At 48.8% G+C, this 12482-nt stretch overlaps 1 protein-coding gene across 5 annotated transcripts in view; it reads left to right on the top strand.

The window, feature by feature from the left end:
- The window catches only part of Btd (biotinidase), a 31977-nt gene extending 20245 nt beyond the window's left edge, over window positions 1-11732 (top strand). For 4 of the 5 annotated variants that reach the window (XM_038349109.2, XM_038349107.2, XM_038349108.2 and 1 more), the window contains exons 2-4: window positions 4686-4941; window positions 9250-9399; window positions 10285-11732. In XM_038349109.2, the coding sequence (XP_038205037.1) occupies window positions 4686-4941; window positions 9250-9399; window positions 10285-11457 (1579 nt within the window). In that variant the 3' untranslated portion in view covers window positions 11458-11732. Of the gene's footprint in view, window positions 1-1669; window positions 1769-4685; window positions 4942-9249; window positions 9400-10284 lie in introns of those variants that run through there. The other variant, XM_038349106.2, reaches the window with a different exon arrangement.
- The last annotated feature ends 750 nt before the right edge of the window (window positions 11733-12482 follow it).

The following is a 12482-nucleotide window of genomic DNA, read 5'->3' as shown; positions in this document are numbered from 1 at the left end:
TTAGAGGACTTGGCCCTTTCCTTTTTGTTCTTGTGAGTTCAGCTGGGACTTCACACATCACTGGTTGCCACGCTGTGTTTATTTACAGCTGACCTTTTCAACTGGCTTGCAGGCTGTCACCCAGGTAGCCCAGCAATGGCTCCCCCGGGACAGAAAGGCAAAAATCAGCTCACTGTTTAGTCTGCAAAGCTAGGGTCCGGGCAGAATTGTGGGGAGCTGCTGGTGTTCAGTCTACAGTGGAATCCTGAAGAAATCTGATTTATCACCAGGAGCCACAGTATAGATGAATTGGTCAGGTAGACTGAGGGCAGGCAGGCAAAAGGCAAAGTTTCCTCCTGTGTATTCACTTATGTGACCTGCTACCAGAAGGTGGGGCCCATAGATAGATCTTCCTGCAAAAAACAAAAAAAAACAAAAAAACAAACAAACAAAACCTTGATGGAGTGTCTAGTAGCTTGGGTTTTAATTGATTCCAGATGTAGTCAAGTTGACAACCAAGATTAGTCATACTATGTTCACCCCTTGTCAACTTGACACACAATGACATCTTTGTATGCGCTAAATTTTCAAATGAAAACGATAATCAGGCCATAATTCTGCTTAACACTGTAGGCCCGTTAGAGAGGCCCACACGAGCCCAGAATGGAGTATAACGAAGGTTTATTTGTTGGGGGTTAAAACTGACAGTGAGAATAGAGATCCGCAGTCCTCAGTCGGTCCCGGAAGCTGGGACCCGTATCCAGCAAAGAAAGGGACGTGCACGCTTTTCATCTGTGCTTCTAGTACCTCAGACCACGCCCAAATGGGTCGGCATCTAAAAAGGCTCTTGGCTGAAGGAGTTCCCACAACATAACACCTCTAATGAGGTGTGGGAGGAGGACGAGTGATGTGCACAGAGGTCTTCAGTGCACAGAGGTCTTCAGTGCACAGAGGTCTTCAGTCCAGTGAATAGACACTGCTCTCCCTCTCATTCCACCCCTCCCACCTGCTTCCTGTGTTCCAGCCATGCAGCTCCTCTGCCATCTCTTGAATGGAGGGGCATGCTGCTACCTTGCCTCCTCCAGGTCCAGTGTGCCTTCTCACGGCTGCCTCAGATCAGAGCTTGGCTTAGAGTCGCCACCCCGATAACCCTCTTTCTCTACACTGTCACGAACTGTCCACTCTCACTGTTTCTCCTTTGCACATATTGCTATCTGACAAATAGAAACTAACATCTTTAAGTCCAGCCTCCTGTGCATCTGGCGATGAGCTCCAAGAGGCCGTGTTTGCTTACTGATGCATTCCAGACATGTGCCCGGGCCTGGCTCAGTTGGCCAGTATGTGGATGTCTGGAGTGAGTATCTTTTTAGAAGTGGGGTACTTCAGAGACCAGACCCTGTCTCAGAGTGAAGCATGCCCACAGAGAGGGCAGGCACATTGTCTCCACAGCTGTATATTGGTCGAGGCCCTGCCACAGTTCAGTTCCCTGTGTCCTGCAGTAAAAGGACTATGTTACCACCATGTTGGGCCAGACACTTACTTCTGGCTGTTGTTTGGTTAAGGTCCTGGCCATCTCCAAAGATGGGTCACTGGTTGGGTTTCCAGAAACTCCTTGGCTCCAGAGCCCTGTTCCAGGAAGCCCTATATCCCAGTATTGTACATTTAATCATGAGTCAGCACCTAGCAACTGCCTCATCTACATGATTCTAGAAGTGCTTGCCACTCCAGAACATGCCTTCCTCCCTGCTCCCTCCTTAACACAAGCTGCCCTTGAACTCCCTGTTTCAAGGTAAGGATGACCTTGACTTTCTTTTTGTTTTGCAGTGTGTGGTATTTCTAATGCGTGTGCCCATGTGCGTGTGCTTATGGCAGAGGTCAGCATCAGCAGACTTCCTCTAGCATTCTTTACTATGTTTTTCTTTTCTGAGGCAGAGCTTCTCATTGACCCGGGGTCCGGTGGCTAGCCTGACTGATCGATGAATCCCCAGGATCAGCCTATGTCCATCCCTCGCAGTGCTGGAGTTACAGGTGTGCCCCATGCCCGGTGCTGGGGTTACAGTTGTGCCCTCATGCCAGCTTTTATGTGGATGCTGGGGTCTGAATTTAGAGCCACTTTACTCATCAAGCCACCTCCCCTGATCCAGGACCTTGCACTAATGTTTCTTCTCTGCGTGCACCTCTTGGGTGTTGGGATCCCAGGGATACACTCCGCAATGGCTGGTTTGTGCAGTGTTAGGATCAAAGCCAGGGCTTTGTGCATGTCAGAGAGCACTCTGACAGCTGAGCCGCCTCCCTAGCTCCCGACTCTGTCACTTTAAAACTGAGCACCCTTCTGCTGCTGCTGAGCCCTTCGGCGTCCTTGCTCAGCCTCGTTATGTTTTTCCTGAGACTATGTGATGCCAAGTGCAGAGAGGAAGCCAGCTTCACAGCATTGGTGAGAATGTCTCCCGCTTCGCTGCCATCGGGGAAGGGCAAACTCTTGCAGCTATTTTTATTGTAATTAGTCATTCTCTCCTACCTCGTTAAGCCTGAGTCTTTGAAGCGTGAATACCTGGTTAACTGTGCATAGCCTCTAATTATCGATCTACCTTTGTTCACACACACACACACACACACACACACACACACACACGCACACGATTGCAACTTGGGACTTTCCTACTGTACTCCTTCTACAAAGAACACAAATTTCACTTTCTGAAAATAGAAAGGAATGTGGTATTTTGCTGGCCCTGCAGTTTCCTTGTTATTTCCTTGGATGTTCTGGATTAGAGTTAGATATCTGTGTCTCAGGGTCTGGGTGAGGCTCAGTGGCAGAGCCCTAGGCCGCCATTTGTGAGTTCCATCCCTTCCCTGTGCACCCACATCTGCTACACAGAAACCATCATGGCCCCTTCTAGCCTGGGAGTCCCTGACTTGCCACCAGCATGGCCTGCCTTATGTGTCTCTCGACCTCAGCCGGTTTCCACACCTTGTCAAGGGGCCATCAACTTGGACTTTAAAAGTATTGTCACTATTACTTTGACCTCGCCCAGGCTGCCCCATTATCATCCTTTCAAAGTGGAATGCAAAGTAGATTTTTTTTTGAAGCATGTAAAATTATTCCTTGGTATCTTTGGAGACAAAGTTCCAGTATGAAAGCTTATCAATTACTCCTTTGTGTCCACTCCAAAACTCGTGACTGCTCACTCAAAGGCCCTTGTTCTTGCCGTACAACATTGCTTACAGTGTCCAGATGAGTGAGCAAACCCTGGGCTTTGTATGGTCCATTTATTCCCTGGTGAAACGAATGGCAGTTTCAGATAGGATGGGGGTGGGAGGAAGAAGGCATCTCCCTGAAGAGAGTTTGATGTCGAAGGGTTCTGAATGAGGATTCCCTACGTCTAGTCTGTGGCTGTAATAAATATGGCTTGTTTCTGGAACTTTTAGCCAAATAATAAAAAGAAAACTAATAGCAGCCCAGGCAGTTTGTTTGGGATAAAAACATAAGCATCCTGAGTTGAGGCTTGGATGTCTTTTTTTTTTTTTTTTTTTTTTTTTTTTGATGGGATGCCATTTTAAAGAACAGCAGTGGGATTACTTGATTTGTCGTTGTTATGTTGGCTTTGAACCAGAATTCTTCTTGGGCGGTTGTCAGCCCCTGTTTCCTCAGGGCAGCTGCTTGACTGTGGTACACCTGCAGGGAAGGAGCTTAACTAGGAAACCAGAGTGTTTTCTCAAGGCACAGTTGGGCCAGTCACTGAAAAACACTTAGTAACACATGCAGTTATGGAGAGTAACCATTTCTATGTCAGGGACAGGACAAGGGAGGATAAAGAAGTGTCATTCACTTGTGTCTATGGTAAGTAGAGTCTACTCACAACAAAATTCCAGTTTATTTTCTGGAAAAATTCCATGTTATCACTGTAAGAAGGATTTTTATTTCCTTTTTTTTTTTTTTTTTTTTTTTTTGAGCCTATCCTGGAACTAGCTCTTGTAGACCAGGCTTGTCTCTGCCTCCCACGTGCTGGGATTAACGGCCTGTGTGTGTCACCGCTGCCCCAAACAGATATGTGTTTTAGCAAATGATTTGGAGTGGCATGGGCAAAGGTGTAGAAAGCAATGGCTAGCAAGACTCATCCAGGTTCGATTGGAAAGCCTTGCAGGGCTCTGACTGGGAAACTTGTGTGTGGCTGCCCTGTGGGTGATACAGCAAATGCTAGGACCTCCTGATGGCCTCCAAATAGACTGAAGAATGTCAGCTAGGAAGCTGCTCTGCGTTCAGGAGCCTCACGACCATTACAGCTGTTCTAGAGAGCTGACTTGTAGCACTGAGTAGGAGGGCTCCGACAGAGCGTCAAATATATCACAGAAATTGTGTCAAAAACCTCACAGTTCCTGCAGCACACAGTGTAGGCGCCTGGCTAGCAAGGCAGTGGCGCACTGCAGGCTTCCTGCATGCTGCGTAAGAAAACAGAGGCAAACACCGAGTCTGTTTTGCAAATGTTCTGAAACCAGTCTATTAACACAGCGAGCCATTTGAAATGCAGCTCTACGTGTTCGGAGAGAAAAACACGGCTTTTATTAGGGACATGAAACAAACTCTTTGAGCCGCAGCATCGCTGCGGGCGAGTGTAATTGCCAGCATTAATAAATCACATCTGCGAAAGTTCAGTCCTTGGCAGCCCTCCTTATTCAGTTCTTCTCCCCTTGCCGGTTCGTTCCAGATTTATGGTCCGCATTATGTCTGGAGCCTGTACCACGCCTGCTTTCTTCCTCCTCGGCTGTTGTGCGCTTGCGCTGGGCCTCGGCTCAGGCTCCCTGGAGCACCGCGAGGCCAAGCACTACATTGCTGCAGTGTATGAGCACCGGTCGGTCCTGAGCCCAAACCCTCTGGAGCTCACCAGCCGCCAACAGGCTCTGGAGCTCATGAAGCAGAACCTCGACATCTATGAACAGCAAGTGATGGCTGCAGCCCAGAAGGCAAGAGCCCTTTTTTTGGTCCTTAGCAGAGCCAGCTGCTCTGAGCAAGGAGAAACCGCAGCCTCTCAAGGTCCCCCTGAGAAATGCGTCAGCTTTCTGATCTGAGTTGATGGGTCAGCTGACTGGCATCTTGCTACTCAGAAGTTAGTCAGTGGCCCAACCGACCGCACATGGCAGCTTATTAAATCGGGCCCCAGTCTTGACCTCCAGCGTCAGGACCAGCAAGCTAAGCAAGGTCATCTCCCAGGAGTGTTTTCCCCAAGCTAAAGAAGCCCTGCCTAGGTCTTCGTGTGGCTTTGCCTGGGATTTAACGGTGAAACGTAAACAAGAGCTGGAGTTTGGGTCTGGTGCTCTAGCCAGCTGTTCCAGAATGGGTGCAGTTTGGGCTGTGGGAGTGTGCACAGCACATCCCCGGGGGATTAATGATATTCAGAAACAAACAACAACAACAGAGGAAAAAAAAACACTTGAAAACCATTGAGCACAGTGAACTCCATGCTCAGAAAGGCGTTCAAAGCTTACAGGAACTTGTAAGTGCCCACAGAACTGCTGGCTGTCTGCCCACTGTCTGTGGTGCACTTCATGCAGATGGGGTACCCTTAGTCCAGACAGAATAGGGCCCCAGGCCCACACCCTTGTAAGGACTTCCGGCTTGGCTGTCTTTCCTCTTCTGCCAGCCAGGAAGGGTGGGGGTGGAGGATAGGCTCCCCTGGGACAGGGGAGGAAGTGCTGCTCTCAGAAGAAGCTGTGGGGTGGGGAAGTCTGGAACCAAGAGAATCTGAGCTTCTTCCCTGTTGGTGGAGCCACCAAGCCCAGCTGCTTGAGGAAGGCCTGCTGTGCTAATGACAAATGAGCCAAAGTTCTGCCTTTGCTGCCGGTGTGCAGACCCATCACCCCCATGCCCACACCTCGTGACCAGAAAGGACATAGCTACCACTTCTTGGTGCACTTTAAAATCCTGGGCTCGTTAGTGTATATGGTTCAGCATTCCTCGTGGATGGCACCCTTCTCTTGTCCCAACCTGGCACCTGGCTTCTTGGCCACCCTCAGTAGCTCAGGACACACTATTTCCCAGGTCCACGTGCTCCACTGTGCTACTTCTGGGAAGGTTTTGACCACAGTCTGACCTTGAAAAGCCGCTGAGTTCCTTCGTCTGCACACCTGCCCCAGCCCCCCAGCCTGAGCTCCCAGTTCTTTTTAGACTTCTGCTTAGAAATGTGGGCACGAATCCACTGCTGTGTGGCAGGGTGGGTGGCAGGCTTCTCCCAGCCTTCTTGCTCCAGGTGATGTCCCCAGTAGACTCCTGGCAGTCACATCACACTGTGTTTCCAAGGCACTTAGGACCTCCTGTTCCTTTACACACGAGGCTGTGTGCTGCCCCCCTGCACTCGGGCAGTCAGCTGACAACCTGAGCAAGCCTTCCCATCGGAGCTGTTCCCTGCTCCAGTCTGTTTGGGCTATTTAGGGATCTTTACTGACATCTACATAGCGTTCATGCATTTGATACTTATCCCTTTTATGTCTCTGCTGAAGTCAGTGTAAAATAAATCCCAGCTGTACTTTCAGGCCTCCTACCAGCCCTGACCCACACAAGGGCAGGCCCTGTGGTGGAGGCATTGAATGGCATGGTGCCTCCTCAGCACCTGCAGGCTCACCTGGCTTCTCCATCTGTCCATGGTGACTACCGAGTCTTCAGCTTGGAACTCCCATACATGGTTGTGTGAGTCGTGCCAGGGGCTCACAGGGCTGCTTTGTGTTGTCCAGCGCCTTAGCTCCTATGCTGTGTTTGCGGCATCCACGTCTTACATCAGATTCATTGAAGACAGGAGTTCCCCACAGGACCCCTGGCATACAGGGACAACAAGTCTGCTTTGAAAATTAGACTGTGCAGTCCCAAGGGTTGGCAACCTTCATTCCTCAGGTGTTCTTGACCTCATTAGGCCTGTCAGGACCCAGCCGAAGCAATGTAGTCAGTGTGTGGACATAGCTCAAATGGCAGGCTCCATTAGACGTCCTTCAAGTGTTTTTGTTTTGTTGTTTTGGTTTTTTTCTGAATAAAGGAAAGCCTCTCTCCAAGTATAATTTTCAAAATGTTAAAAGAGTGACTCATAGCCAAGAGGTGGCACACGCCTTTAATCTCGGTAGAGGTAGAGGCAGAGGCAGGCGGATCTCTGTGAGTTCAAGGCTACCCTGGTCTACAGAGTGAGCTCCAGGACAGCCAAGGCTACACAGAGAAACCCTGCCTCGGACTCCCCAGCCCCCCACAAAGGGACTCATGCAAATACATAATGAAGTTTTTATTTAACTCATTTGATCATGGTAGGAATTTGAAAAAGGGAATGTTGCCAGTCAGCCCAGCAGTGACCGGGAGAATTTGTTGCTAGCTAAAATAAGTAACTGTCTAATGTTCCACAAGACACAGATGTAGTCCTCAGTGTGAGGACTTGTTCCATTTTGATTTTGATGAACTGGGCTTAGCTGTTAGCTAGGCTGGCCTGGCGCTCAGGAGCCTCCAGCCTCCATCTCCTTGGGGTAATCTTTTAATTAACAAAAGCCAACGGTGGCATATTCTGTACATAATCAAAACGCCTAACTCTGTAGCAAGCCTGTTAATCTGGAAAGACAGGCCATCTTCATCTTGAGTTTGTGATCAGGTTGTTTACGCTGTCAAGGCTCGTACAATGGGAAGGTCATTTTCACTCTGTGCTATGGGGAGCCCCAGGCCCCGTGTTAATTAAAATTAAGAATTTAAAAACTTGCTGGGCAATGGTGGTGCACTGGAAAGCAGAGGCAGGTGGATCTCTGAGTTTGAGGCTAGCCTGGCTTACAGAGTGAGTTTCAGGATAGCCCAGGGCTACACAAAGAAACCCTGTCTTGAAAAACAAAAACAAACAAACAAGAAGGAATGTAAGACTTTCCTGCTCTTTAACCCAGCGGGTTCACAGGTGAAATTCACTTTATTCTAAGTGGAAGTCAACTAAAGACATGAACACCTCTCAGTCAGGGTAGTGAGCATCATATACAGATAGCTGCCAATCATATGCATCATATACAGATAGCTGCCAATCATATACATCATATACAGATAGCTGCCAATCATCATATGCATCATATACAGATAGCTGCCAATCATATACATCATATACAGATAGCTGCCAATCATATACATCATATACAGATAGCTGCCAATCATATACATCATATACAGATAGCTGCCAATCATATATATCATATACAGATAGCTGCCAATCATATACATCATATACAGATAGCTGCCAATCATATGCATCATATACAGATAGCTGCCAATGATCAATGGAGGAGAAATGGAGGCATCTTACGTATGAGGAGGCCATTACAGTTGGCATTTCTGCCTGTTCTCTATGAGAAAGACAAATGCCACACAATATACCATCTCATCAGTACCCAGATACACAGGGCAAAGGACTAGCAGAATGGCAACAAGCATCTTTGTATTAGAGATATGCATTGATTTATTTAAGTTTTTTGGTCTTGCAAATTTTTATATGGTTAAAATTTGGAGCTTTTATAACCAGAAGTGGGCAAACAAACCTAAATAGAATTGCAGTTCCCTGAGGAACTAAGTGCTGGCGGGCCTGCTATTGTATATGGCATGCCATCACTACCTGCCGCCTCTGCACTGGGCCAGCATTCTAGGCCTGACATTTTCATCCACAGAACTGGAGAGCCCCTGGGAGAACGAGGTGAGAAGAGGGCTGAGGGCTGCCCTGTTTGTTTCTCTCTCCCTAAGTTGCTGTAGATGCCAGAGTGCAGGGAGAGGCCTACAGAGCAGCAAAAGCCCCTAAAGGGACTCTTAAGTCCCGGGTGGGAGCTGCTTTGTGTACCACACACTTGCTGCTCATCCATGGCCCCCAGAGTCCAACCGTGACTACACAGTGGAATCTTTTAAACAAACGCTGCAGCCAGGGCTCACCCACATTCCAGTGGGCTGTTTTATGGATGGGCCTCCATCTCAGAGTTTTCCCAGAAGTCCCCCAAGCTGACTTAGGCATGAGAGGATGGGCAAGAACAGCTGGACTAGAGGCGTCTGCTCCCCCCTCCCTCCATCCCCACATGCTGGTGGTTCTTCTTCCAGGACACTGACACACGTGCGGCCACTGTCCAGCACTTGGGCGGTCAACTGATGGCCCCGGAGCAAGCCTCCCCACTGAGCTGAGTTGAGCCATCTCCTTCCCAGCCCCTGTCAGTCAGCTTGTTGATGTTTGGCAGCCCAGACCGTGGTGCTTCCTTACCTCCCGACACTCTCCCCTGTCTTTCTACTTACAGGGTGTGCAGATTATAGTGTTCCCGGAAGATGGCATCCATGGGTTCAACTTCACACGAACATCCATTTACCCATTCTTGGACTTTATGCCCTCTCCCAGGCTGGTCAGGTGGAACCCCTGCCTGGAGCCCTTTCGGTTCAATGACACGGAGGTAGGTGGGAGGCCTAGTAGGCTGAGCAGAACCAGGTCCTTGGCCGGAAGCCACAGCATGCTGCCTGAGGTCTGAAGGAGGTCTGGGCTATAAACCACTAAACCCAAACGCTCTAGGCCCCGTGTTAATTAAAATAGGACATTACTCAGCTGTGGGGCTTTTCATTGGTGAATTACACAAGAAACACACGCAAATTGAAATGTATTAAGCAAGTCAAGTTCAAACAAAACAAAACACTCTAAAAGTTCGGCTCAGCACTGCCTGGCCCTCATCCACTGGCTTTTCTGGAGGCTTCCTTCCAACAGTGGTGTGCTGTGCTTTCTTTTCTCCCCCCTCCACTGACCTCCAGCCGAGCAGGAGACAAGCTCCCTTCTTTTCCCGCTTGCTATTTTAAGCACTGCTTCAGTGAGCATCCTGTATGTGTATTTTTGTAAGCATGTTCAAGTTTTCCTGCAAAACTCTTGGAAATGGAATTTAATTAGTTTAATTAACATTTAATGTATTTTTCAAATGCTAAGTTTCGGGGTTAAAAGATGTTTGTCTCACTTTACATACCTCCAGTGCTAACTTGTGAGCCTGTTTTTCTGCCTTTGGGTCAACATTAGATGCAATACTCTCTTGAGCTTTCGCCATTCTAACAAAGTTGAAGACTTGGCTCCCTCAGTTAACATTTTGTCGTCACTATTGAGTTCAGTTGCAGGGGCCTCTTATGTTTGTCCCATGAATCACCTGTTCATAGCCTTTGTACGCTCTCACAAGTTTTTTCCCACTGACTTATGATAGCCGTTTATATATAACAGACACAATACAGGAACTTCTTTATTGAAATACGATCCATATCCAAAAGGCAGTATTTAAACTTATTTTATTTATTATGCACCCCAGGTTCTCCAGCGCCTGAGTTGTATGGCCATCAAGGGACAGATGTTCTTGGTGGCCAATCTTGGAACAAAACAGCCTTGCCTTCACAGTGACCCCAGGTGCCCACATGACGGGAGATACCAGTTTAATACAGATGTGGTGTTCAGCCACAATGGAACCCTTGTTGCCCGCTACCGTAAGCACAACCTGTACTTTGAGGCGGCCTTTGATACCCCTGCTCATGTGGACCTCGTCACCTTTGATACCCCCTTTGCAGGCCAGTTTGGCATGTTCACTTGCTTTGACATCCTGTTCTTTGAGCCCGCCATCCAACTCCTCAGAGACTCCAAGGTGAAGCACATTGTGTACCCCACGGCCTGGATGAACCAGCTACCGCTCTTGACAGCCATTGAAATCCAGAAAGCATTCGCCACTGCCTTTGGTGTCAGTGTCCTGGCAGCTAACATCCATCACCCGACTCTGGGGATGACTGGCAGTGGCATCCACACCCCTCTGAAGTCCTTTTGGTACCATGACATGGACAACCCCGAAGGCCACCTTATAATTGCCCAGGTAGCCACAAACCCCCTGGGACTTGTTGGGATAGAGAATGCAACTAGTGAAACGGACCGATCCCATAATAAGTTCTTAAAAATCCTGTCTGGTGACCTGTCCTGTGAGAAGGACGCCCAGGAAGTGCGCTGTGAGGAGGCTGCCAACTGGAACACGAACGCACCACCTACTTTCCACTCAGAGATGATGTATGACAACTTCACCCTGGTGCCTGTCTGGGGAAAGGAAGGCTATCTCCAGGTCTGCTCTAACGGGCTCTGCTGTCACTTACTCTATGAGAGGCCCACCCTGTCCGAAGAGCTGTATGCCCTGGGTGTCTTTGATGGGCTCCACACGGTACACGGCACTTACTACATTCAAGTCTGTGCCCTGGTCAAGTGTGGGGGCCTTGGCTTTGACACTTGTGGGCAGGAGATCTCAGAGGCACAGGGCCTGTTTGACTTTCACCTGTGGGGGAACTTCAGCACTTCCTATATCTTTCCTCTGTTTCTCACCTCAGGGATGACTCTGGATACCCCTAACCAGCTCGGGTGGGAAAATGACCACTATTTCTTGAGGAAGAGTGGACTGTCCTCTGGTCTGGTGACAGCAGCTCTCTATGGGCGGTTGTATGAGAGGGACTAGAAAAGGGTGTGGTCAGCGGAGCGGGCTGTGCCAACGTGCCTTTCCACAGGACCGTCTACCCAGAGGGTGGAAAGCCACTTCTGTGGCACTCGGTCCCACCCTGGGAACTGTAAGAAGATGGGAGAGGCAGTTCCTTCTTCCTTTCTACATAATGACAGACATTTTGTGGTATTTTCTATTCACACTCTTTTTCAAACCACACCTTCTTCCTACTACGCAATTAGTTCTAAATGCTAAAATAACAAATAGACATAAGTTGCTATTTTACAATCCCACAGAGCCCTGGTTGTTTTTTCTTTCCGTTTTGTTCCTTCATTGTTGATCTAGTGACACAGTGTCTATAGTCTCCAAGCCTCCAACACTTTCTGTGGCAAGAAACAGACTCTCGAAAAGCTGTGGAAAGGGCTGCCATGGTGAATCATCCTATTCTGGTCAACAGGGACTCTGCCCGGATGCGGTGACAAAGTCAGAGCTACCAGCAGTGGCAGAAATGTAGCCCTAGAAACAGCTCTTCCAAACAGCAGGGAGGTGAGGCTTTCTCACATGCGCCTTGCTGTCGTGGATGGCTGTGTAGGCAGGTTTGGAAACACTGCAGGAATGCAGTGCTGTGGAAGTGGGGAGGGGCTGGAAAATGTTGAGCAAAGCCAGGCTAGGAAAGCATGAGTAATAGAATTATTCCCTCCAAAGCATCTAGGGATTCCAGAGACCTTAGCCGATCGATTTAGCTGTGTTCAACTGAATTTGCACCCAATAGGTCTCCCTCGTGCAGAGAGGCTGGGACCCTAGAGAGCTAAGCTGTGGGAGCTGCCTGGCCAGCTTGCTGTAGTCACAGACTTGCTCAGCTCGTCACAGCAGGTGTTTTCTAAGGGCCCACATAAGCAGAGAGCAAGGACTGTCCACAGTAACAGCTGCGTACCAGAAGCTGAGAAGCTAGGGGTAGGTAGCACGGCGACGACATTTATAGGTCACTGATACTTTCTTTGCAACCAATGTTTGAAAGCCATTTAAAAAGTATTTTACTTCTA

The sequence above is a fragment of the Arvicola amphibius genome, chromosome 12, assembly GCF_903992535.2.
Source record: "Arvicola amphibius chromosome 12, mArvAmp1.2, whole genome shotgun sequence".
NCBI lineage: Eukaryota > Metazoa > Chordata > Mammalia > Rodentia > Cricetidae > Arvicola > Arvicola amphibius.
The sequence above is the reverse complement of the archived record's forward strand: the minus strand, read 5'-3'. Positions and strand labels throughout refer to the sequence as shown.